Below are 25,996 nucleotides of genomic sequence, written 5' to 3' on the forward strand. Positions count from 1 at the left end.
AGGCTGTCAGCTTCAGCGCAAAGAGCAATCCCTGAAGGTGGGGCAGCCCCCCGGCCCTTGCTGGGACACTGAGGTGCTCGGGGTGGAGGCCAGGCTGTCAGCAACTCACTCTGGAGGCCCAGAGATTCCGTGTCCCGGTGCACAGGCGTGCCGCGTGTGCGTGGCTGTGCAGTGTGAGCACGGGTGAAAGCACACGTGGCTCTCCGCATCCTCACCAGGGCCTGGTGGGACCGCACACACGTCGGGAGCTCGGTGGACACAGCTTAGGAAGCGGGAAGAGCCAAACTCACTTAAAGCCAGTGACGCCTGTCTCCCCGGTGTCACAGAGAAGCAGTGATGAGACGACATACAATGTTACTCATTGTTTCTGAACACATTCTTTTATCTCCCGAGAACCCTTCTGAAATGGAGACAGTGGGTCTGTGACCACAGATGAGGCCCAGGGCCGGGCACAGCAGGGGTGCACCCAGCACACACTGGCTTTCGGGTTTCCACCACCCAGGGGTCCTGCCAGGTGCGAGGCTGCCCTGGAGCAGCTCCTCAGGGTGAGGCCCGTGGCCTGGGTGGTGGGCAGTATCAGTATACACCATCGCCCTCATTACCACAGGCTGGAGGCAACACGGCCGCGGGGACCCAGGCGCGGCTGGGGGTGGGCAGCCGCTGTCCTCCATCGGTTCCCAGTTCATCTGGCAGAAGCTGGCAGGCACCCATGTCCCTGGGGGCCCCACCCCAACTCAGGAAGGCCCACGGAGCCGCTCCAGAAGCACAAGCTTGGTCTGCAGGTTCACATTAAAGGGAGGCACTCTGCTCAGGTTCACACTGAGCCCGGTGGTACCCAGGACGTGGGCCAGGACACGGTGTGTATCCCGGTAGAGCGCCAGGGACCCGGGAGCAGCCTCCATGAGCAGATGCGTGTAGGCCAGCATGCGCTCCGAGCCCGGCTGCAGGTCTTCTGTCTTCTCGTACCTGCGGAGGTGAGCACGTCGTGCCCTGTGGACCCAGGCTGGCCCTTGGCACCCAGTGCCCCTGGGAGCCTGCACCAAAGGGAGGACGTACCTCCAGGCACTGTTGACCTCCAGGAAGCGAGACACACCTGTCTGGGCAGCGGCCACATCGATATGCAGAACGACATCTGTGGAGAGCAGGCCAGCCCCGTCAGCGCCAGAGGCCTGTGCCTCTGGGGAGGCCGCCCAGGCCCGGGGCCACGCACCCACCTGCATGGGCGGGCACCAGCTGGTGCAGCCTCTGCATCGCCACGCCACCAGGGTAGTTGAAGTGGGACATGTACAGGCCCGTGGCCGAGTATGCAGCATTAACCACGAGGTGCCCCAGCACTAGGAGGGACCCCACTCTGTGCAGCCAGGACTTCCTGTAACCGTTCAGCCTGGGAGGGAGCAGAGAGCCGGGGACCGCCATGAAGAGCACAGCCACCCTCTGCACACAAGCCGTCACCACGCAGCGGACACGACAGACTTGGAAACCCCAGCAGATGCCAAGGTCAAACCCACATTAGCCCTTCAAGCGTCCCGAGTCACCCTTTGGGTCAGAGCCTGGCCTCAGGCATGTCCTGAGCTCCCTGGTGCCAGGAGAGCAAGGACAGGCGCCTGCTGCCTCCACGGGCCAGTCAGGCCGGCCACAGGCCCTGCAGACTCAGGCTGGATCCCACACCAGACCCCGGCTGGGGGCCCGGTCCAGCCCGCCAGTTGCCCTGGATGCCCTCCCCTTCGCGACCAGGTCACAGCCCCAGGCGAGCCTGCAAGGCGGCCGGCGGCACTCACACGCGGGCACAGCCCCTGGCAGCCACGATGTTGAGCAGCGGGAAGGCGTAGATGATGAAGCGTAGCTCCTTGTGTGGCAGCAGCGAGTACAGGGCCACAAAGCCCAGTGCGGGCAGCAGCAGTGCCAGGGCTCGCCTGTCCGCCACCCCCAGCGGCACGAAGAGCAGGCTGCAGCCCAGGCCGCGCGGCAGCGCCGAGTAGAAGTACCAGAGCAGCGGCGAGGTCTGGGCGCGGGTTAAGGAGGCTGCGGGCACCCCAACGGCGCTCCGCCCACGGCACCCGGGAACCCCACAGCTTGGGCCACAGCATGACCACTCACACGGGGACGGTGACCCCCCACACGGGGACGCTGACCCCACACATGGGGACGGTGACCCCCCCATACGGGGACAGTGACCCCCCCATACGGGGACGGTGACCCCCCCATACGGGGACGGTGACCCCTATGGGAATGGTAACCCCTCACACGGGGACGGAGACCCCTCACACGGGGAGGCGACCCCACACGGGGACGGTGACCCCTCACATGGGGAGGCGACCCCACACGGGGACGGTGACCCCCCCCACAGGGACGGGGGCCAGGCCAGGTGCTGGTGCCACTGCCACAGCTGCGGATGGCAAGTGGGACCGCCCAGAACCATCCCTCCATCTTTCACTGTGAAAACAGCCTGTCCCAGGGTGGGGGGGGCACTGGGGACCCACAGCATTCTCTTTGGGGATGTCTTTTAAAGAGCCCAGAGTAACACATTAAATCAGGAGATCGCAAGGACAGAGAAGCTGGGGCTAAGACGTTGAGTGGTGTCTCCTCAGGGCACAGATTCAGGACCAGGGAGACCTGCCCTGCAGAGAAGGAAGTGCTGGTGCCGGCACCACGGCAGCTGCCACACTCCCTGAGGTGCAGGTGCAGCAGACGGCAGCTCCTTGCTCTGCCCCGACGGAAGGATACGCCCCAGTTGGAACTCTTATTCAGGATGGTGTTGTACCAGAGCACCTTCCCTTCTGGCCACACAAGGTAGCGCCAGAAATAGGAGTCCACGGCCACCGTCAGTCCTGAGGAAGGAAAACCGGCTCAGAAGAGTGCACGCCGTCCTGGAAGCTGTCGTGGGCGGAGGCCCCTGAGATGCACAGCAGCCAGGAGCCACAGCAGGGTCCCCCCTCAGAGGAGCTGAGGTGTCAGGCCCTCCCCCAGTGTAGCCTTGACACGCAGGTGCCCCCGTGTCCACCCGGCCTGGCCGAGGCAAAGGAAGAGGGGGCCCTGACGGGGGTCTTGTGGAGGGGGTCCTGTGGGGAATGCTTGGGCAGCAAAGCCAGAAGACCCACACTGGGACGCTGTAACCCCATGGGAGGTGCAGGTGATTCTACTTAATGAGGAACAGAGATGAGAAAGCTCCCGACAAAGACGGCACAGCCCCCATCGGCCCAGCCCCGGCAACCCACTCACCCAGGCAGACGATCCCAGCTGGCACAGCGCAGCGCAGGGCCTGGGTCAGCGAGAGCTTCCGCCAGCAGAGCGGCAGCAGCAGCGCCAGGCCCAGGAGCAGGCTCAGCTCAGCCCTGAAGACCAGGATGACGAAGGCCGAGAGCCAGATGAAGCGCGCCCACCTCTGCTGCAGCCAGGCCACCAAGGCCAGCAGCACTGCAGGAGGGCGGCCATGGCGTCATCCACTGCTCGGGGGGTGCGGGAGCCCCAAGACTGCCCGCCCAGGCCTCATCCGCACCGCCCCACCTCCTGCAAAGCCTTGCCCGCCCGGCCCCTCCAGGGTCCTGACCCCTCCTGGCTGCAGACCAGCGCCTCCTCCAGGGTCCCGGCCCCCCTGGGGTCCCGCCCCATCCCGGCCCTGCAGACCAGTGCCGCCTCTGGGTGCTGCTCTGGGGGAGGCCTCGCCCCACCAGCCCGCCCGAGGCCAAGCCGGAGCCCTGCACAGGGACAGAGCTCGCTCGCTTCCTTGCCTCCCTGTCCTGTGTCTCTGAGACACCTGGTAGGCAGCAGCTTTCGACACTCGGATGGACCCCCTCCCCACCAGCCGGGGGGGACCTGGGCAGGAGAGGCCGGCAGCAACGTACCCACGGGCAGGGCCAGCATGTTGGGGAGCGTCCGTGTGCAGTAGAACATCAGGTGGAACTGCGAGGCCGTCACCCAGCAGAACAGGGCGGCCACCGTGGCCCCAAACTGCCGCCTCACTTCTTTTTGTAACGTCCAGAGTCCAAGAATCACGCCAAGTCCCAGGACAGCCCTGACTGAGCAGAGAGGGTGCATGTGTCCAGGGGATCCCGTACTAAAAAACGGGCCGGTATACACAGCACGACAGTGCTCAGCTCAGGGAAGAAACCCTGCCGTGTGCAGGACGCACCTAGAGGTCAGCGCACTAGAGGTCAAGTGCAGAGGAGGAGGGTGAGCGCCACATGGCGGCACTTGTGTGTGGAGTCAATTCTACTTCAGTAAAAAACCGACATGCAAAATAAATGAAACTAAATACGTTCCATTTAGAGCAACGGTATGTTGTTTTTACTGAAACTAGTATTAGGAGAAGGAAATGGCAACCCACTCCAGTGTTCTTGCCTGGAGAATCCCAGGGACGGTGGAGCCTGGTTGGCTGCCGTCTATGGGGTCGCACAGAGTCGGACACGACTGAAGCGACTTAGCAGCAGCAGCAGTATTAGGTGAATTTGTTCATTTTCTGTTTCACTTGCTAGTAACTGAATTCTTTTGAGCATGGTGGGCCACTTTGAGTCCTGTGACACTTTTTATTTAACAGTAAACACTTCTGAAACTCAAATCAAATGGGCTGGGCGTGGGAAGCAGGTGGCCTGGATGCCAGCACCCCGACCCTGGAGCTGTTCTGTATCTGGCGGCCCCAGGCAGGGCTGGAACACTCGGAGGCTGGGCTGGGCAAGGGCAGACATGCACGGGCAACGGCCGGCACCCCAGAGGCCCTGTCACCCGGCCAACACCTCCAGGGCTACACTTACCGAGGACCTGACGCTCAGACATGGCCCCAGCCCCCTGGCCGAGGCTGCCTGACCCCCTGTGTGAGCGGACGTCTGACCTCCGCTTCCTCATCCACCCTTTCCCAAGGTATGGCTGCCTGGTCCCAGGAGCTCTCCGACCACGCACGCTGACCACGAGCCGTGCTGCAGCTGCTCCAGGATGGGGCCTGGCCCCCGCTGTCACGCAGGCACTGCCTGGGGAGGCAGGCACTGACCCTGCCTAACCGCCTGCCAAGTGGCCAAGATGGCCGGGATTCCAGGAGGCAGCCACTCCCACGCGAGGGTCCCTAGACCGGGTGACCAAGGCTGTCCGATGCCGCCACCGCCCTTCACCCTGTACCCCTGGAGGAGCCCTTACCTATGAGTTGAGAGTAGAACTTGGACGCCTCCAACAGCGAGAGCGCACAGACCGCGGGGCTGGAGAGCGCGGCGATCAGCAGCGGCCCGAGGAACGTCCTGGGGACCACCCCAGGGAACTCGAGGTGGTCAAACTGCAAGGAGAGGGTGGGTCAGCTGGGCCCGGGCCGGGTCCCCGCAGCACCCAGGCAGCTCACCTTTTCCACGTCCAGTCGGTGGTAGAGCAGGTCGTGCACGGCCTGCAGGTTGAAGCTCTCCTCCACCTTGGTGTAGGGGCAAGCGGCCAGGTGGACGGCGGCCACCGCCACCAGCAGCCCTAGGAGCTGGCGCTGCCCGCCCAGGCCCGACAGCCTTCTCCCAGCCATTCCGCGCGCCCACCTCACGGACCTTCATCCACCATCAGCACCGCAGCTCTCGAGTGTTTTCAAAGAATGGAGACACAGGTTCCCAAACTCGAAAACTCCGCTGTAATCAACACTCGGGAGATGTGTGTGAGGGATAACAGGACCCCTCCGAAGTGCCGCAGCTTCTGTAACCTGGAAACACATCAACACAGGACACCGAAAGAAAAATCATGCTTAAGAAACTTGCACGTTTCAACCAGCCACCTTCCTCTTTAAGCTGTCTGCGAATACTCTTCCAGGAAGAAGGCCCCGAGCTGAGTGCAGTGGCCGCTGGACCCCGGGCCAGCCCGGCCCTGGACGCAGCAGGACCGAGAAGCTAGAGTCTGGCTGGAGAGCCAGGGAACACGCCGGGCTCAGCCCCTGGGGCAGGAGCCGGGGCTGTGAAGCAGGAGGGTGGGGGACGCACCCGGCGCGCAGGAGAGCGGCAGTCATGAGAGTTGGGGGGCGCCTACCGAAGACCTGCGCCCCAGGGACTGTGTGACGGGGCGTGGACTCTGCATCCTGAACTTCGCCCAGGAGCCTCTCCAAGCGCCGGGAAGCACCACGCTGGTCATGAGAGCAAACCGCTGGACGGCAGAAAGCGTGTTCCAGGAGGCAGGGAGGCGCAGACAGCTGCCTGCACTGCAGGCACCCACACACCAGCAGGACTCTGGGGATACCCCATAGAACGGAGATTCTGAGAAGACCATGGTGCATCCGGGCAGCTCCTACTCGCGGAGGCCCTACATCTTTCAACTCGGCGAGGGAGGGAAGGCAGCAAATTCTTCCTGTTTGTGGCCTGTCTGAAAACAGGTTTGCTTTTCTTTGATCAAAACCAGAGAGCAAGAAATCAAAGAAGAGAACCACAGTGCCGTTTGTTAAAACTACTTTTTGGTTAGAGGGAGATGTGTGAAGTCTCTGCTCTCCTAAGTCAGCAAGTGGGGAATCCACAACTGAGTAAAATCTGGAGGAGGAAGAGGAATCCTGTCCGATACGGCGGTGGAGGCGAGGTGGGGGAAGTAAGGGGGTCAAGAGGGCTTTAACAATTCAGAATTACCAAAGAACACAGTTCCGAGAAAGGTACCAGAACTTGGCTCCCTTACCAAACTGTAAGAGCAGTACTTTCCTGTTTTCCCACCACTGTACCCGCCGGGGGGGGGCTGTCCATCATGGCCCGTGGCTGCATCAGCACCCGGTACTCAGATGACTGAGACGCAAATGCATAAAGCTCCGAGGTGTTGCTGCCCACAGCTGATATCTCCTTTCAGCTCAGGTCAGCCACTCAGGCGTGTCTGACTCTGCCACCTCACGGACTGCAGCACGCCAGGCCTCCCTGTCCATCACCAACTCCCAGAGCTCACTCAAACTCACATTCGTCAAGTCAGTGATGCCATCCAACCATCTCATCCTCTGTCGTCCCCTTCTCCTCCTGCCCTCAATCTTTCCCAGCATCAGGGTCTTTTCCAATGAGTCAGCTCTTCATATCAGATGGCCAAAGTATTGGAGTTTCAGTTTCAACATCAGCTTCAGCATCAGTCCTTCCAATGAATATTCAGGACTGATTGATTTCCTTGAGGATGGATGGGTTGGTTCTCCTTGCCATCCAAGGGACTCTCAAGAGTCTTCTCCAACACCACAGTCCAAAAGCATCAATTGTTTGGCACTAAATGGCAAGCCACTCCAGTACTCTTGCCTGGAAAATCCCATGGATGGAGGAGCCTGGTGGGCTGCAGTCCGTGGGGTCGCTAGGGGTCGGACACGACTGAGCGACTTCACTTTCACTTTTCACTTTCACACATTGGAGAAGGAAATGGCAACCCACTCCAGCGTTCTTGCCTGGAGAATCCCAGGGATGGGGGAGCCTGGTGGGCTTCCGTCTATGGGGTCACACAGAGTCGGATACGACTAAAGTGACTTAGCAGCAACAGCTTTCTTTATAGTCCAACTCTCACATCCATACACGACTACTGGAAAATCATAGCTTTGACTAGATGGACCTTTGTCGGCAATGTGATGTCTCTGCTTTTTAACATGCTGTCTAGGTTTGTCATAACTTTTCTTCCAAGGAGCAAGCATCTTTTAATGTCATGGCTGCAGTCACCATGTGCAGTGATTTTGGAGTCCAACAAAATAAATCTGTCACTGTTTCCATTGTTTCCCCATCTATTTGCCATGAAGTGATGGGACTAGATACCATGATCTTATTTTTTTGAATGCTGAGTTCTAAACCAATTTTTTCCCTCTCCTCTTTCACCTTCATCAAGAGGCTCTTTAGTTCTTTTACACTTTCTCCCTTAAGGGTGGTATCACCTGTACATCTGAGGTTATTGATATTTCTCCCAGCATTCTTGATTGCAGCTTGTGCTTCATCCAGCCCAGCATTTCTCACGACGTACCCTGCATATAAGTTAAATAAGCAGGCTGACAATATACAGCCTTGACATACTCCTTTTCCTATTTGGAACCAGTCTGTTGTTCCATGTCCTGTTCTAACTGCTGCTTCTTGACCTGCATACAGATTTCTCAGGAGGCAGGTCAGGTGGTCCGGTATTCCCATCTTTTTCAGAATTTTCCAGTTTGTGGTAATCTATACAGTCAGAGGTTTTGCCACAGTCAATAAAGCAGAAGTGGGTATTTTTCTGGAACTCTTGCTTTTCTATAATCCAGCACCCAGTTGTGGATGTCACTGGTGATGGAAGTAACGTCCGATGCTGTAAAAAACAATGTTGCATAGGAACCTGGAATGTTAGGTCCATGAATCAAGGTAAATTGAAAGTGGTCAAACAGGAGATGGCAAGACTGAATGTCATCTTAGGAATCAGTGAACTGATTCCTAGAAATGGAAATGGGTAGATTTAACTCAGATGACCATTATATCTACTACTGTGGGCATGAATCTCTTAGAAGAAATGGAGTAGCCCTCATAGTCAACAAGAGTCTGAAATGCAGTACTTGGATGCAATCTCAAAAAACGACAGAATGATCTCTGTTCGTTTGCAAGGCAAACGTTTTCATTAAAGACACATTAATGCTTTAATTTCCAATGACGCCGAGCAGACCACATAACATTCACATGGTGCTCTCTGTCCCGCTGTGAGGTTAAAAAACTGTCAAGAACTAGGAAGCATGTGCTGGGAGCAGCTGCACATGTGCCACTTGGCAGGACCGGGGCTCACAGTCGTTCCAGGCTCGTCCCTGCAGACTCCACTCCACGCCCCTGCCCGCAGCACGCTCCCCTGCGGGAAAACCTAGACTCTGACATCTCAGGGGGCTTCCCTGGTGGCTCAGCCGGTAGAGAATCCTCCTGCAATGCAGGAGACCCGAGTTCGATCCCTGCGTTGGGAAGATCCCTAGAGAAGGAAATGGCAACCCACTCTAGTTTTCTTACCTGGAGAATCCCACGGACAGAGGAGCCTGGGGGGCTAGTCAACAGGTTCACTGGAGCTGTGGGGTGAAAGCTACATGACGAACCCTGCTCCAGGCCCTAGGGGCTTCTCCCCCAGATGAGGGTGCTCTGCTGATGGCCGAGAGCAAAGCAGCTTATTCTGGAAGGCACTAGCAGCACCCTGCATGCCCACGCGGGACCAGGAGGAGACACACAGGGCCTAAGCAAGTACACAAACCACAGTAACCCCACAGGGCCGAGACCACGAGCAGATGCGCCTGCAGCTGTTCGGACAGCTAAGCTGAGAGGCTGAAACAGGCCACGACGGAAGAAACTGTCCTTTCCACAGCGGTGGCCGCTCAGATTAGGGAGCGGCCGGCAGAGGACCTCCTGTCCCCGTCTACTCCTACGTGTCGACCGAAACCGGTCAAGTTAGATGTTCACGTTACTAATTCACGGCGGGAAACAAAGAAACCGAAAGAAATCAGGCCAGAGAAAACTGTCTTTTGTACCTCCCCTGGCAGTTCTGTCCTAGAGACCAGGCAATGCCCACGTTCCTTCTCCTGACTTAACCCGCGGGTTTCGGCGCCATCGGCCTCGGGCACGGGGGCGGGGGATGCAGACCCCGGGTCCCCGGACACACTCCTCAGGCCCCGGGTGGGGAGCCGGGCGGCCGTCCCGCGTGTACGCGCACGGTGAGGCCCAAGGAGCCCCGCGACGGCGCCATCCCGGGGCCCCCTCAGCCCGCCCCGAGAGCCCCGGCCGCGCGCGCCAACCTCGCTAGCCCGCCGCGCGGTCCCTCGAAGCGCTCGCTCCTGGGCTGCCCGCGGCCGGAAGTCGGGTGGCGGAAACCAAGAGCTTCCGCGACGCCCTTGCCCGAACCTAACATGGCCGCTGAGGCCCCGCTGCCCTCGCGGACGCCCTCGCTGCCCGGAGTAAAGATGGCCGCGCCGGGCGGCGCGCGGGAGAGGCGGACGCAAGGGGCGGGCCCGGGCCGCCACGCCCCCCACGCCCGGCCTCCCGGCGGGACGCTGACCCGGGGCCTTCCTATTGGTAGCCGCTCGTGGCGAGCCCGGATTGGGCCGCACGGGGGCGGGGCGCGCCTAGAAGGCCAATCGCCGCGCGAGGGCTGGCGTGGGGCGGGGCTCCGCCGAGTATCCCCGGGAACGGCCGGCGCTTCGGAGCCGGTGGGCGGCCGGAGGCCGGAGTGCTCGGCCGCTTCTCGCTGGACTTCGGCCCGTGTCCTCGCGGCCGCGATCCCGCGGCGCCGTCCGCCTCGGCCCGCCATGCGCCCGCCGGCCCCGGCCGTGCTGGGGCTCCTGCTGCTGCTGCTGCCGCCCGGCGAGGCCAACAAGAAGCCGACGCCCTGCAAGCGCTGCCGGGAGCTGGTGGACAAGTTTAACCAGGTGGGCCGGTCACCCCGCGGGGACAGGGGCGGAGGGCCGGGGTCGCCCCGCCATGGCCCAGAATTACCCCACCGTGGGCCGGCGATCACCCTACCGTGGACTGGACCGGCCCCCATGGACTGTGGTCACCCCACCGTGGCTTGGGTCATCCCATCATGAACTGGGTCACCCCCATGGACTGGGTCACCCCACCATGGATTGGGTCGCCCCATCATGGATTGGGTCGCCCCATCATGGACTGGGTCACCCCCATGGACTGGGTCACCCCACCATGGGTTGGGTCGCCCCCATGGACTGGGTCACCCCATTATGGACTGGGTCACCCCACCATGGACTGGCTCACCCCACCATGGACTGTGGTCATCCCCCATGGACTGGTTCACCCCCCATGGACTGGCTCACCCCACCATGGACTGGATGACCCTGCCATGGACTGTGGTCACCCCACCACAGCCTGGCTCACCCCTCCATGGACAGGTGTAAGGCAGCAGCGCTGACCTTGTGTGGCCCTCTCCCCACAGGGAATGGTGGACACGGCAAAGAAGAACTTTGGTGGTGGGAACACGGCTTGGGAGGAAAAGACGCTGTCCAAGTATGAATTCAGGTGGGCACCCTGCTCTGACCTGCCCAGCGCCCGCCTTTGGGGCCTGACGTGTCCCTGGGAGCATCTCCAGACACAGAGGGTCCCTTGGGCACAGTCACCTGTCCTTGCCTGGGGCTGGCGTGTGGGTCTCTGACTGGCCCCTGGCTGTCCCCTCACCCTCCAAGGGGCAGAGACAGGGGTCTTTTCAAAACACAGGTGGGGCTGGCTCCCCGGCCCCACCCAGAGCTCCAGCCCATTGCCGGGCTTCCCCGGGTGAACCCCACAATTGATGTCCTCTCTGAGGATGAACAGGCCTCCCTGACCACCGCACCCTCTGCGTTTAGCTCTCTGCCTGGCAGTGATGCCCCCCCAGGCCCCAGCTGGGTGTTTGTCGTGGGTCTGTTCTCACTGAACACCAGCGTGGCTGCGTCCCGGCAGCAGGGGCCTCCAGTCATCCCTGGAGCGTGGACGCTGACCCCTGAGGTGCCAGGCGCACCTCTCACGGTGCTGCCGGCCCTGTGTTTCAGCGAGGTCCGCCTGCTGGAGATCGTGGAGGGCCTGTGTGAGGCCAGCGACTTCGAGTGCAACCAGCTGCTGGAGGAGCAGGAGGAGCTCCTGGAGGCCTGGTGGCTGCGGCTGTGAGTGCTCGGGGCCCAGCACCCGCCACGCCTGGGGTTCGAAATGTGCCAGAGACAGTAAGGCTTCCACACACCTGATTTCTCCCTCACCCACATTCCTGTCCTTTTCCCCCAAAGTGCAGCAATCCTGATTAGGGAGTTAGCTGGGAGAGTCCGCTGGCCACAGGCCCTCGTTTCCCGGGTCCCACGATGCTTAGAAGCACCTTACGTTCAACTGTGGTTTTGTTTTGAGGAAATCCACCCCGTGAGCTTCAGTGGATGCTGTTTACATCCTCAGGAAGAAGAAGCACCCTGACTTATTTGAATGGTTTTGTGTGCAGACTCTGAAAGCGTGTTGTTCTCCGGGGACTTACGGGCCAGACTGCCTGGGTATGTCTTTCCGTGGGGACCCTCGAGTGTCTGCGTGGTTCCTGTCGTGGCTTCGGGATCGGCGGCTCCCACGGGCCTGGGTGCCGCCCCCTCCCGGCTCCAGGGACCTTCTCCCCTGGTCTGGTCCCGGGTGTGCTCCCAGCTCACTCCTGGGTTTGTCGTAACCCACTGCCTGGTGCTGCCCACTGAGTGCAAGGAGGCCCGCGGCCAGCAGAGCCCTGTGTGAGAGGCCGGGGCGTCCAGCCTTCAGGGCTCCGCCCAGGCGTTACTGACGCGTTCTGGTAGATCACCTGGGCGGGGGGCGTGGTCTTGGCACTTAGGCCCTGCCCCCACCCCTGCTGTCCTGCAGGCGTGTGGCTGCAGCAGGTGCCCTCAATGTCCCCTCCTCGGCCCGCGTCCCCAGTGAGGCTGGGGCCCGTGCGTCCTGGAGCAGGGGCAGAGCGGGCCTGGGGTTGCAGTGGGACTTGGAGCTGAGCTGATGGGTGGCGGGGGTTCCCCCGGGCCCCCTCTGCTCCCAGACGCCCTCTGAGCATCTCGTGTCCCCAGCATGCCAGGGCGGGTCTGAGCGGCCCTGCAGCGGGAACGGCCACTGCAGCGGAGACGGCACCCGAGAGGGCGACGGGTCGTGCCAGTGCCACCTGGGCTACCGGGGGCCGCTGTGCGCCGACTGCATGGACGGCTACTTCCGCTCACCAACGAGCGAGACGCACAGCATCTGCTCAGGTACTGGCAGCACCTGCGGGCCGGGAGCGGGACCGTGACAGCAGGGTGGGGGTGCTGGGGACAGTCCCGCTTCCTGTCCCTGAACAAGCCGCAGAGGGAAGCGTGCAGTGGTGACCCCCGACAGCCTCCTGGATGGGTAGCAGGGCACCGTCGGCTGCACGACAGCCAGGCTGGGCCCGGACACGCCGTGACCTGCAGGCTTGCGCGACCCTGCTGCCCTGGTGGGAGGTCGGCGCCAGCAGGAGCGGGCTGGTTGTGCCTGCAGTGCTCAGGGCCGGGTCCCTCGGAGCGCCTCCAGGGGGCCGGTGGTGTGGCTGAGAATGGGACAGTGGAGGCCATGCAGTGTGGCCCCCGGGTCCCCGTGAGGAAGGCACGCCACCTCAGTTACCCTGGTGTCGGGAAGGGCGGCCCCCCCACCAGGGTCTTTGAAGGCACCCCGGCTGTCGTCCTGGGCTCCCCCGAGTTTTGAGATGTGCCCCTGGGGTCACAGATGGAGTCTTCTCAGCTGGGATGGACACGCCGGCCCTTCCAGTGGGGGAGGCCCGAGCCCCACTCATGAGGCTGTGTCAGCCTAGGGCGGCATCCTCCGACACGTGAATTCAGGGAGGAGGCCATGGTAGACGTGTGTTTCCTCCTTGGCTGTCGCTGTCTCAAGGGAAGACTGTGGCGGGTGCCAGCAGTCAGGTCTGGGGGCCATACCGCACCCTCAGGCCTGCCTGCAGTGAGGCTAGCCGCCCCGGTTCCCACCCGAGACCTCCCCGGGCCCGGCAGGACCGCGCATGCTGGCTGGCGGCACGCACACCCAGCCGGGTCTGGGCTCCAGGCTTACAAGCGGCTCCTCTGAGTCCTTGTTTGCTAAGAATTTTGTCACCACCAGGCGTGGAAATCCCCGCGTGTTGTCTTTTCTCATTAACTCCAACGTTGTGAGTTGCATGAGTGTATTTTTCTATTATTGAATCAGTCTTGCCTCTTTGGGGTTTTTGCTTGTTTTCACCCTAACAAATGTCAGTTCCTAAGCCCCAAAACAACCTTTGCATTGTTTGCTCCTGAGATACGCCTGCCTCTGCCTTGCAGCCTGTGACGAGGCGTGTAAGACGTGCGTGGGCCCCACCAACAGGGACTGCGAGCAGTGCGAAGTGGGCTGGGTGCGCCAGGACGACGCCTGCGTGGGTGAGGCTGGGGGACGGCCCTCCCTCTGTGCCCCCCACCCCGAACCCCCCGCCCTCCATGGGCTTTCCCGGCCCAGCCATCCCCAGGACACGCCATGTTCTGCCCGCTGTGGACATGCAGGGGGAGACTGACGTCCTTGACTGTGCTTTAAGGGGTCACAGGTGGAGGCTGGCTTTTGCCCGCAGGCGGGACGCCCCACGGGAACCCTCTGCAGTCTGGACCCTGGGCTGGGAGGGTGGCCGCAGCCTTGCTGTCTGTGGCCTTGGGGGTTCTGTTGGATCAGGAGGGGAGCCTGACTCAGGCCCAGTCATGTCCCCGTGGGCCCTGCGGGGCTGGCAAGGCAACACTGCAGGGAGGGGGCGGCGTCTGACTGTGGTGGCGGCGCAGTCCCGTGCTCGGGAAGCCCCTGACCAGGGTGCCTGGCCTCCCACCACCTGCCGCCCGCCCTCAGGCCTTGCGTGGACTGCAGCCCTGCCCGCAGCGTCTCGGGGGGGGGGGTGTGCTGGGCTGCCCGGCTGCTCCACGGAGGCGGGGAGGGGTCCCTGCACTGCCCGGCTGCTCCTGGGGGTCCTGGGCTGCTCCGTGTTGGGGGTGGGGGTCCCTGCACTGCCCGGCTGCTCCTGGGGGTCCTGGGCTGCTCCGTGTTGGGGGTGGGGGGTCCCTGCACTGCCCGGCTGCTCCGCAGGGGGTCCTGGGCTGCTCCGTGTTGGGGGTGGGGGTCCCTGCACTGCCCGGCTGCTCCTGGGGGTCCAGCCCCGGGTTTGGTTTCAGTCTCACAGGCCTCCTGCCTCCGGTCCCAGAGTGAGTGCGGCATGGTGCCCTCCGCGGCCTTGAGGAGGGACTCGTGCTCAGCCGCTGTGCTGTGCCCACTGCGCACAGAGGCCCTGGAGAATGACCGTCCACGTGTCCGCAGGCCAGGGGCCCTTGGCCGCCGGGGTCAGGTCAGGGCCGCCACTCAGCTGTGCTGTTGTTTCCAGATGTGGATGAGTGTGCGGCAGAGCCGCCGCCCTGCGAGGACACGCAGTACTGCAAGAACGCCAACGGCTCCTTCGTGTGCGAGGGTGAGCGCCGCCCGCCGCCCCGGCTTGTCCTCCCCCGTCCGTCCCCCTGCCTGCCAGCTCCCCAGGCGTTTGTCGTTCGTCTGCGTGACCCGTGCACGTGCTGCCCGCTTGAAACGCTTAACGTGGCAACACAAGCACTGGCCATTCCCCAACCGACAGGACACTCGTGAAAGAAGGCAGCAGCGCCCGCTGGCGGGGCCCGGGGCAGCACAGCGCTGACCTGATGCGGTGCCTTGTCCTCTGTTCGATTTTCCGCCAACAACACCATGACTGTGTTTGTCCATCGCGTTTCCCTGCATCGTGTCGTTAGGAGTGTGCTGCTGTCTGGTCTTCAGCAGCCCCCGTGGCTGAATATTTTAGCCGTGCGTGTTCTCCAGTCACAGACTTGGAGGGCCCTTTAAGTAGAGCTTTTCATGCTGCTTCCCGCTGTCCCTGCATCAGTCTCCGAGTTGGGCTGCCCGCCCCAGAGGTGGTGGCCCTCCCTCGCCCAGCAGCGGCCCGTGTGGCTCGCCCCCCGTGGCATCCTGCTCCGCGCTCCACGGACACACAACATGCCCCAGAAGCATCGCAAGAATGCAGGCTGTCTGCCGGGGACGGCACGGGAGCCACCCCTCGAAGGGTGGGGACACCGGCTCTTCTGGCTACAGGCCCTCCACCGCCCACAGGGTGAGGCCCTCATGGTGTCACCCGCTCCCCTCGTTGCAGAATGTGACCCCACCTGCGTGGGCTGCACGGGGGAGGGCCCTGCCCAGTGTCGAGAGTGCATCGCCGGCTACAGCAAGGAGAGCGGCCAGTGTGAAGGTCAGCGGGTGCATCTCTGCTCCACCGGGGGCCTTCCCGGGCGCCAGCGCCAGTGTGGACGGGGCCCTGGGGGCCCGCAGCGCCTGCCCTCACGTCTCTTCCTGTCTCCTCCCCAGACGGCCGCCCGGGGCCCCTGCCGAGCCCGTCCCTCTCACTAGCACACATCCCGTCTCCGCCCCACTGCGCGCGAGTGAACCCCCCTTGACCCCTGCCGGGCCTGGCTGCCCGGTGAGGTCACGCGGTGGGGTGTTCTCATTCAGACATTGATGAGTGCTCGCTGGCGGAGAAGCCCTGCCCGAGAGACAAGGAGAACTGCTACAACACTCCCGGGACCTTTGTCTGCGTGTGCCCCGACGGCTTCGAGGAGGCGGAGGATGCCTGTGTGCAGACCAGGCCGGCGGGTGCTGGTGAGTGACGCCTCGGCCACCTCTGCTCGTGTGCCCTGGTCCCGAGTCAGGAAGTCCACACACGTGGCCCTGGGCTGGCAGGAGTTCCCGCGGTGGGGGCGGGGCACCACAGCCCTGGTGGCTTTGACCCCAGAGCCCTGCAGGCAGGACGTCTGAGCTCCGGTGTCGGGGGCTGCCTCTCCCAAAAGCCCATCGGGAGCATCCTTCCCGCCTCTCCCGGCTCTGGGGGTCACTCCTGGCATTCCTGGGCCGGCAGCCGCATCCCTCCAGCCTCTGCCTCTGTGGTCTCGTGGCCTTTTCCCTGGAGTCTGCGTCCACAGTTCCCTCTGCTTGTGGGGACACCACTCATGGGCTCGGCCACCCCCAGTGACCTCAATCGCCTACAGGGACCCTATTTCCAAGCAAGGTCACGTCCACGGGTGTCCCGTGGGGGGTGCAGTTCTTCCAAGATGGTCCCAGACGCGTCCTGGGGGGTGTGGACGTCTGTGGGACGGTGGCTGGGCCTCCAGGAGGAGCTGCAGCCCCAGTGGGACCATGGGGGGCCCGGTGGGCAGCAGAGAGCAGGGCCCAGAGGGGCTGCGGCCGCCCCGCTCAGCCCCGTGTGCTGCCACTCACGACGTGGGCTCTCGTCTCATCCAGGCTGACCGCGGCTGCCTCGTCAGCTCGCCATCTCCTGTCCTGGGGCCCCCTCCCCACTCTGGGGAGACACCCCAGCTGGGTGACCCCCCGTGGCTGCAGGCAGGCCGTCCACTTGCCCCCATGGCTCCAGCGGGGTCCCTTATGCCACGATTTACCCAGTGACTTCTGTTTTCCGACAGAAGCCACAGAAGCAAGTCCGACGCAGCCCCCGTCCCGGGAAGATTTATGACGCGCGTGGCGTTCGCCACACCGCCCCTAACTTATTCAGACTGTCATCCCAAAGGGCCTGGGGCCAGCCACTGGCTCCAGGGGGCTCCTTCCTGGAACGGCCGGTGCTCACTGGACCCTTCAAAAGCTACGTTCCTTGGCTGTTCTTAAACAGATTTGTATATTTTGATACCGTTCTTTATAATAAAATTGGTCACTGAACGTAATTAGGCAGAGAATAGGTGTGGGTTTGTCTCGTTGAAAACATCCGGATGCTTTCAAATGGAGTTCGCCCAGTCCTGGAGCCCCAGGCCTGCGGGTCTCCAAGGGGTTCCCATTGCTCACACCCAAAGGCTTGCAAGCACCAGTGGAACGTTGATCAGGGGATTCAGGGCCCCCTGTGGGCCCTAGAGTGAGTGTTGTCAGGGACCCTGGGGGAAGACATCAGAGGGGAACCCCCAGGGCCAGGTTCTCATGTAGGAAGGAGGCGCCTTGTACCCCCAGGCCCAGGCCGTGCTCCGCAGTCCCACACAGCGGTGAGACCACAGCCTCCCTCAGGGTTTCCCTCCCCCAGGCCCCCAGCCTCACTCCCACCCATGTCACCCTCTCCCGCGGTTCTGGCCCCAAGGATGGTCCCCGTGCCCCTGGCTGCCCCTAGGCGCTCAGCCCCAGCTGGGCACTGGGGTGTGGCACCTACGGCAGGACTGTACCCTGGGGCGCCTTGCTGGAGGGGGGCAGAGCACCAAGGCCGCAGGCCCGCCAGGCCCTGCAGCTGGCTCCACCGGCTCCCCCAGCTCCTGTGGGGCAGAGCCTCCTGTCCCAGGCCCAGGGCAGTTTCCCCGAATCCCTAGGGTCAGCAGGAGGGAGTCCAGTGGGCTAGGCAAGGCCAGCACAAGATGAATGCCGGGGGCCACATGGTCCTCTTGGAGACGGACATGTGATGCAGGCCAAGGGGCTGAGTACAAAAGTGGGGTGATGGCTGTGCGGGTGGGCAGCACAGGGCAGGGCAGAGATGGGGGGATGGAGCCTGCATTGTGGGGTTCCAGGAGAGCCCCCCGGGGACATGGGCTAAGCCTGAGAGCTGGGCAGGGGGCCTGGGCGCTGAGTGAGGTGCTGGCCTGGGATGCTGCAGGGAGGAGGTGATCCAAAGGCTCCTCGAGGGAAGAGAAGCCTCCTCGCCAGCTGTGGGCCAGCAGGTCTACAGGGTGGACAGCCCCTGCCCAGCGCGGGGCCCAGGCCTGGGTACCAAAGCCTCTCCCTGGGGCTGCACGAGTTGAGCGGGGAGCCGCCCCGCGTCCAGCTGGAGCCCGATGGCCCCTGTCCTCACTGTGGGGGGTGGCGTGCACAGCCCCAGCGGCCCGACCCCCCACCCGCAGCAGGGTCAGATGGGCGGCTGCCTTGCCCCCTCCCGCAGGGGGCACCAGCCAGTATCCTGAGGCGACTGGTCACCTAGCAGTGGGGGTGTGGGCCCTGGCTGGGAGCCCCCACTGCTTTGGACTCTAAAGCTGCACCCCACCCTGAGCCCCGCAGCTGGCTCCCCTGTGACCACTGCGCTGGCTGGTGGGGCCTGGGGGTCCCCTCCCCCTCCCCTCCCTGCCTTCCTGCGGTGCCATGCACACTCCGCCAGACCACCTCCTGGACGCTGACGGGCCCTGGTGGCCTGGGAAGGGACGAGGCCAGCTGGGCACCTCTCTGTTGGCAGCAGCTGCTGCCACAGCCTGGGGGGACTCATTGGTCCTCAGCTGTCTGTTCTGGGACCCCCAGTCAGGCCCCCAGCCCTTTACTGCGCCAGCCCCACTAGGGCAGAGCTTGCCAGGGGGACCTGGCTCCTCCATCGTGCCCGGCGTGGTCCCACCCCAGGGCCTCCGCATTGCTGTCTCTCCTGCTGGGAACGTGGGGGTTCTGCTCCCCCATCCGCCGGGGTTTCTGCTCAGGTGGGGGGTCCGGGGCGCTGTGGCTCCCTGCCCTGTCAGCCCCTCACTGGAGCTGGGTCACCCTGGGGCGCGGGCCCCCTGAGGGCGGCCCTAGCCCCTTCCCGAAGCCACACTCCCCAGCGGGGTGTCTCTGCACCCAGCAGGGCTTGTGCGCCCATCCCAGGCTGAGGTCTGGAGTCAATGGTTAACACCCCTGTCTCGGTTTTTCCATCTATAAATGGGAGGACGTCCCAGCCGAGGGCGCTGGGCCAGGCAAGGTGGGGGTCTCCCGCCTGGCCAGTGATCCGGGGGCAACAGGCGTGCGGACCAGCAAGGGAGGGCGGACGCGCCCCGAGCAGGGCCTCCCCGGACCAGGCCGGGAGCTCAGGTGCCCGCGCTGCCCGCACGCAAGGTGTAAGGACGTCGGCACTGGGGGCCGAACGGGGCTGGCCTCCCAGAGGGCCTGGCTCCGGCGGTCACCGCGGCGGCCCTGCGGAGACTCCTGCCCGAATCCTGCGGCTGCCCCTCCCGCGAGGCGGGCGGACAGTCCGCCGGGCGGGTGGCTCAGCCCCTGCGCCCGGGGCCGCGGCGCGGGCGTGGCCAGCAGGCGGCGCTGCGGGACCACCTCCAGGCCCGTCCGCCTGGGCCGCCGGCTCAGGGCCGCCCTGGACAGGCTGTCCTCACACTGAGGCCTCGGGGCGACCCATCCAGTGAGGGACCGTGCCTCCTCCCGCCTGGTACTGCCCCAGGGCGGGTGACAGGGCAGGGAGCCCCAGCATCCCGGGAGCCCCTCATGGACCCCTCCTCCTCAGGGTCACAGGGTGCAGCACCCCCTCCCTGCCTCGAGCCGGAGGACCTGCCCTCCGTCCAGGCAGGCGCAAGGACCGGGAGCACGTTCGCTCGCCCGCCGGACCCTGCAGGAGGCCGGGAGCCTTGGGGGAGCCATGATCGGGCTCCGTGGGCCGGAGCTCAGACACCTGTGGCTGAGCCCACTGCCCTCTGGGCCTCAGCCCGGGCAAGTCCCTGGGGTCCCCACACCACACGCAGTCCTGGGGCTGCCTCGCTCCCAGCCAGCCTTCAGCAGGCCGGCATGCCCCCCATGGGCAGATGCTTCTAGAAACATGCAGCCACGGTCCCAGCCGCCCACCCTGGCTTTGCTGCAAAATGGGTCCGTCTACCTGATGGGTCTGCACGGGGGAGGGGCACGGGCAGTGTTTGGGGACACTTCTCACAGGGGTGAGGGGGCTCCTGGCTCGAGTGGGTAGAGACCAGCGATGCTGCTCGACACACCCGGGGGTCCAGGACACCCCACATGTCAGCCTCAGGGAGCCATGGCCGGGTGCCCCTCTCCCCAGCGGAGCCATGGTCTGCAGATGGCCCCCTCCTGCCCTCAAGGTCACCTAGAGGACCTCCCCTTCCCCCACGCCCATCCCCACGGGGCCCCATGAACGCAGGGCAGGGACACCACGCCCTCCCGCTCCATGCCCTGTCCAGCTGGGGGCTGACTGGCCCTGGGTCCTGAGCAAAGGTGTGAAAGTCGCTCAGTCATGTTCGACTCTTGATGACCCCATGGACTGTAGCCCACCAGGCTCCTCTGTGCATGGAATTCTCCAGGCCAGAATATGGGAGTGGGTAGCCTTTCCCTTCTCCAGGGGATCTTCCCAACCCAGGGATCCAACCCAGGTCTCCCACACTGCAGGCGGATTCTTTCCCAGCGGAGCCACAGCAGAAGCCCCTGGGTCTTGAAGCAGAGTCTAAGCCGGACGTGCGGCTCAGCACCCGAAGGCCCAGACCCGTGAGTCCTGCTTCCTTTGTGGTGGCACGCTCCTTGCTTTGGGGGACCCGATCCTGCACCTGCTCAGGGCCCGTCTCTGCCTAGAGTGCCCGCGTCCTGCAAAGGCCCCGTTGTGCTCTGCAGTCTCTGGTCACCTGGCCTGATCAGCACAGGGCTGCTGATGTGCGGGGGTGGCTGGTCTAGGTGACTGTGGCCTGCAGAGGCCCAGTACCCTGAGGGGCCGCGTGTTTGCTCACGGTGACCTACACTGCTTCTGACTGCCCTTCTGACGGGGCTGCAGGAGAGCATGCCCCGCCCCTGGCCACTGCACACCTGTGGCTATGGAAGCCGACTTAAGCGAATTGAGCGAAAACTGCATGTCTGGCCAAGGCGGGCCTTTTGCAGCTGTCCACACCCTAGGATCCATCCCTGCCTTTTCCATTGTCAGATTGGCAGCGTAAGTAAAGACCTAGTGGGATCACCACCCTGAATTTTCTGGGCTTCAAATGCTCCACCAATCACCCCTGGGTGTTGCGTTTGACTTGCAGTCTTTGGTGGGGGCACTTGCAGAGGCTTCCCCTGGACTTGTCCATAATGGTGGCCAAGGCAGTGATGTCCCTGGCTCCCTGTCTGTTCTGGGCCTGGGATATGCCCACGGGGTTCACGTGCAGACCCTGGCTGAGAGCCCGCTTGTCTCTGGGCTCCCACGAGCCCCCCACTCAACAGAGGAGCCAGGAGGACGCTATGGGCCTCCGGGACCTGCTGCAACCCTGGCCAGCGATCCTCAGATGCCTGGTGTCTCTCCTCCCCGCCACACTCAGCTGGGGGTCCCGGGGAGGCCCCTGGGGACCCGCCTGCTGTTAGGTGGGTCCTGGGTCTGAAACCTCAGGTCTGGGAACCTGGTGAGGGGTCACAGCCTTTCATGGGGCCCTGGTCACACATCCTTGGTTTCTCCTGCTGGGCCGCCAGACCAGTCCCGGGAACACTGAGTTCTGTTAAGTACAACCTCAGGTGCCTCAGGCCCTTGGCCCAGCTCCAGACCTTCCACTCCCGAGAGCTGCCTCCACCTGCCCCCAGCCAGGCGCCCTCACCCCCTCGCCACTGGTCCAGGGATGGCCTCTCCACCGGCAGCGGGGTGGTGGGAGCCCTGGCAGGCCTGCCGCAGGTCTGTGCCCACATTGGCCCCAGCCTTTCAGCCTTGGCCACACATCAGCTCTGCCAGCCTCTTCCTTGCCCCCAGCCCTGTGACCGCGTGCCTACTAGGGGTGCACTCTGGGCCTGGGGAAAGGCCCTGCTCTCAGGGGGCTCCCCTTGCCAGTCTGGGACCTGCTGATGGGCCCTGAGGCTCTGCTGAGGGCCAGCATGTCCCATCCAGGTGACATCACCACTTGGTCCCAGGAGGGAGGTGGGCAGGTCCCGACGGCAGGGCTCACATCTTCAAGGGGTGCCCAGTGGAGGCGTGGCCAGGTTTGGGGGCCTTGCGGGTCACTGAGGCCCCACTCCCTCGCGCAGTGCCTGGTTGGGGGTTCTGCCCTCCTGGGAGTTGGCCCTTCTCCTGCCACCGTCTTTTTCCAGAGCGCCAGCCCCCGCCCCGCACTCTAGATGGTCGGACCCCGCGCAGCTACGCAGCCTGTCCAGGGCACTAGCGACCGCGAAGGTCAGACGGCGCCCCGCGACAGCGAGGAGGCGGACCTTCTAGCTTTGCCCTTCTAGCCCCACCCCTCCGGCCAGGCCCCGCCCCTCCGAGTCGGTTCCCAGAGGAGCCGCCGGTCCTCAGCTGAACCCCAGGGAGGGTGAGCCAGATGGCTCTTGAGAGGTGTCCAAGCTGTGGCGAGGGCGCTGGGCCCCGACCCCTCTGGACTCTTCTTGGGGAAGGAGCATGGCGATGGCCAGGTAACCTCTGGCCAAGGTCAGGGCTCCAGGGGCCCAGGGCCAGGTCCAAGCAGCCTGGTGCAGGCTGTTCCTTCCCCGCCCCCGGAGTACCAGGCCCCGAACCCTGGCACCAGCCCGGATCTTGCACGCCCGTTCTCCCCTGTGGGGGCTCACGGTGGAAGGGGGTGCCCCTCCCTGACCTTGGGAGGTGCCCTGGTCCAGGGCTGCCCTCTGCGGGTGACCCTCCCTCACTGTCCCCCCCGGGGGGCGCTGCCCGGGGGCCTCCTCAGCCACCACTGGGCTCACAAACCTGCCTCCCCAGACCGGGCCCCCGGGTCCTGCCGGGCTCTCCTGGCCTCTGCTTTTCAGCTCCACCCGTGGGTGCCCAGCGGTGCAGACAGGCAGGCCTGGGAGGGGCTGGGGCTCCGGGCCGCCACGTGAGACAGGATGGCTGTGAAGTGGGATGACCCAGGTCAGCACGTGGTGGTGCTGTCACCCTCAGCATGTCCACCGCCGGCCTGACAGGCCCTAGGGAGGGGGCAACGGGGCGGCGCAGGGGTGGGCAGCGGTGGCACAGAAGGCCTCGACCTGGGGGCCGCCCTGGGGGCCGTCGCCGGGTTCTGGGGATGGGCGGGACCAGCCCTGGGCCTCTGTGGGACAGTCTGGCGTTCGGGCCACAAGCCCTGTCCCAGCCCAGGGTCCTCAAAACCCTCCCTGTGGCTGGGATCATCCAGGATGCCAGGCCGGCTGGCTCAGCACCGCCAGAGGGTCAGCCCGGCCTGAGGGGACGCCCCGCTCTTCAGAGACCCCTCCTCCCCGCTGTGCGCAGAAAAGCCCTTCCAGAGAGACGTTTCCAAGTGACATCATCGCGGCTGGCCCGGGGCCGCTCGCACCAGCCACGCTGTCCAGCCCGGCAACTGAGCCACGAAACAGCGTCAGCAGTGGGGTCTTTCTGCACCCACATCCCTACGGCCAGGGGGCGTCGGGGGTCTGCTCCAGGGCAGGGCTCCACGGAGGGAGGCCCTGCATCCAGGCCTGTCCCCGGAGAATGAACGGGGGACGGCGGGAAAAGTTGTCTGACCCCTTGCCCCATTCTCCCCTGAAGGCCCAGGGGGCTCCCAGCCGGGTCCACGGCAGCGCCCTGCACGCCGCCGGCTCCCTGGACGCAGTCTGCCGGTCCCGCCCTCCGAGGGCCGGCCGGTGGGCCGCGTGTCTGGGCCCAGGACGGGGGCGCGTGGGAGCCTCTGGGCAGCTCGGACCCTCGGGAGACCCCGCGGCTAAGAAGGTGCCAGCTCACCGCCGCGTCCTCCACCTGCTCCCAGCCCCGCCGCCCCGAGTGTTCCCGCGGCCCCCAGAGGCCCCCCTCGCGGAGCAAGAGGGCCGGCGGGGCGGGAAAGGGCTCGGTCCACCGGGAAGGGGGCGGCGGTGCCGGGAAGGGGGCGGCGCCGGAAGCGTCCGCCAGGCTCCCCCGCGGGAGGGGCCGCGGGCCGGGGTGCGGCGAGCCCGGCGGGGGCGCGGGGAGGGGAGCGTGGCGGCCAGTCCGGGGCGGGGCGGCTGGGAAGGCGAGCGTCCGGCCCGCCCCCTCCCCTCCCCTCCCCTGCCTTGTCCCCTTTCCTCCCCCATTCCCTCCCCCCTCCTCCCTCCCCTCCCCTCCCCTGCCCCCTCCCCTTTCCTCCCCCATTCCCTACCCCCTTCCCCCTCCCCCCTCCTCCCTCCCCTCCCCTCCCCTCCTCCCTCCCCTCCCCTCCCCTCCCCTGCCCTGTCTCCTTTCCTCCCCCATTCCCTCCCCCCTTCCTCCCTCCCCCCTCCTCCCTCCCCTCCCCTCCCCCCTCTTCCCGGAGCGCAGGGCGGCGGAGGCGACGCGGGTTTCGGGGCGGCGCGTGCGCGCTGGGCCGGACCTTCTCGGACCGCGCTCGGCGCCAGGTGGCCGCGGGCGGGGCGCTGGCGCTGCTCTTGGCGTCACGGGGGTTCCCGCAGGAAACCGTCCGCGCGCGGCGGGCGCGGCGGGCGACGCCAGGTCGGGGGCGGCAGAGCGCCAGTCCGCCGGGCGCTGAGGTCTGCGCCCCGGTCCTGCGTGTCCGCGCGGGGAGCAGAGGCCCCGCGGCCCCGACGGGCCCTCGTGGGACGTGACCGGGCTCAGGGAGACCCCCGGGGGCCGGAGAGCGGGGCCCCCACCTCACCCTGCGCCCTCCGTGGGTTCAGGTCCGACTTGTTCCCGGAGCTGAGGCTTCCTCTGGTTTCAGACAGCAGCCCCGGAGCGTGACCCTCGGTCCCAGGGAGCCGGGGGTGCCCGCTGCCCCGTCCGTGTACTCGCCCTCCTGCAGGCGGAGTCACTCTGCAGGGGCTCCATCACACCCTCTCCCGGCCTCGGACTGAAAGTGAGGTGATGCCCGAGCGCACAGCCACCCCCGACCTCTGCCCTCTCCTTGTTGCCCCCTACTCCGGGTGCGAGGGCCGAGCTGAGCACCCCTCCTCCATCTGGGGTCCCTCCCATCTCACAGCCCCCCACCATCGGCACGGCTCTCCTTAGGGTGAAGGGTGGGAGAGGGGCGGGGACACCAGCCTGGGACCCCCACCGCTGCCGCAGGTGAGCCGCCCGGGGCTCAGCTGTGGCCGGGAGAACAGTGGCCCTTGTCCAGCCAGCAGGGTGGGGGCTGGGGTACCAGCCCCGGGTGTCTCTGGCGGAGAGTGGCACCCGCCCCACCCCACCGAGGCATATTGTCCACTCACCCTCCATCCTCACTATTAATAGCTCCTTGCAGCGGAGCTACTATAAATAACCCCAGTCCCGCACACAAGGCCCTTCAGGCGCCTGCCTCCCGCAGCACAATCGCCCACAGTCGCCTGCACACTGGCCCCTCAGCCGCCTGCTGGGCGCTGAGCCCACTCCTGACCGGCTCCAGGGCCAGGTGCACAGGCCGCTCCCGCTGCCCAGCTGAGGCCGGGGCGCTGTTTGCATGCCCACCTCCCCTCAGGCCACCAAGCTGAGGAGCCTGGAGCCACGTCCGGGTCCTCTCCTGGGGGTCTGGCCTGGCCTCCCTTCTGGGGGAGGTGGGCTTACACAGTCTGCCCCTGTGGCCGCACTCAGGTGCTGGGGCATCTCAGAGGCCCTCTCTGACCCACGTCTGGGGGTGCAGGCACCATGGTGTCCACCCGGTTGAATGCCCCAGAAGGCACCCTGAGTCAGCCCAAGGCCGAGGCTGCTCCCTCTGAGGAGACCAGCCTGTGGGGCTTTGTCCTGCCCCCCTGCACCTACGACCCTGCTCACCCCAGCCCCTGCCCCCGACTCTGGCTCTCGTGGACCCCAGGCTGGCCTGCCCTTCCGCCTGTCCCAGGAGACGGGCAACACTGAATTCCTGGCCCCTGCTTGTTCATGGGGACTCATCAAAGGCGGTCAAGCCACGACCCCTGTTCACATAGTGGCAGGATGGCGCCTGGCTGGGTCAGTCTCCCTGACAGGACCCTGTGGCTGGTTGTGCCCGGGGCCGAGGTTGAGGGGCTTGGAACCCGCTGTTATTATGCCAAGAGTAGAAAGAAAACAA

General features: G+C 64.8%; 2 protein-coding genes across 5 annotated transcripts; one reads left to right on the forward strand and one right to left on the reverse strand.

The window, feature by feature from the left end:
- Nucleotides 1-347: 347 nt before the first annotated feature.
- ALG12 (ALG12 alpha-1,6-mannosyltransferase) lies at nucleotides 348-9,803 on the reverse strand. Of its 4 annotated transcripts, XM_055395403.2 has the most exons (11): nucleotides 9,668-9,710; nucleotides 8,895-8,950; nucleotides 5,321-5,659; nucleotides 5,125-5,257; nucleotides 3,843-4,016; nucleotides 3,220-3,414; nucleotides 2,725-2,828; nucleotides 1,779-2,002; nucleotides 1,215-1,384; nucleotides 1,057-1,132; nucleotides 348-966 (listed from the first exon to the last, which is right to left on the reverse strand). In XM_055395403.2, the coding sequence occupies exons 3-11, from the start codon at nucleotides 5,486-5,488 to the stop codon at nucleotides 735-737; spliced, it is 1,476 nt and encodes a 491-aa protein (XP_055251378.2). In that variant the 5' UTR covers nucleotides 5,489-5,659; nucleotides 8,895-8,950; nucleotides 9,668-9,710; the 3' UTR covers nucleotides 348-734. The 4 variants fall into 4 exon arrangements, with proteins under 4 accessions (XP_055251378.2, XP_055251375.2, XP_055251376.2 ...); XM_055395400.2 differs by lacking the exon at nucleotides 8,895-8,950 and having other exon boundaries at nucleotides 9,668-9,803; XM_055395401.2 differs by lacking the exon at nucleotides 9,668-9,710 and having other exon boundaries at nucleotides 8,895-9,650.
- Nucleotides 9,804-10,026: 223 nt separating this feature from the next.
- CRELD2 (CRELD disulfide isomerase 2) lies at nucleotides 10,027-17,122 on the forward strand. The gene is made up of 10 exons (XM_055395404.2): nucleotides 10,027-10,297; nucleotides 10,819-10,901; nucleotides 11,408-11,518; nucleotides 11,796-11,887; nucleotides 12,434-12,610; nucleotides 13,685-13,780; nucleotides 14,758-14,841; nucleotides 15,547-15,642; nucleotides 15,903-16,049; nucleotides 16,868-17,122. The coding sequence occupies exons 1-10, from the start codon at nucleotides 10,178-10,180 to the stop codon at nucleotides 16,915-16,917; spliced, it is 1,056 nt and encodes a 351-aa protein (XP_055251379.1). The 5' UTR covers nucleotides 10,027-10,177; the 3' UTR covers nucleotides 16,918-17,122.
- Nucleotides 17,123-25,996: the final 8,874 nt, after the last annotated feature.

Source organism: Moschus berezovskii, chromosome 6 (genome assembly GCF_049115385.1).
Source record: "Moschus berezovskii isolate FMDL1 chromosome 6, NW_MosBer_1.0, whole genome shotgun sequence".
Lineage (NCBI taxonomy): Eukaryota > Metazoa > Chordata > Mammalia > Artiodactyla > Moschidae > Moschus > Moschus berezovskii.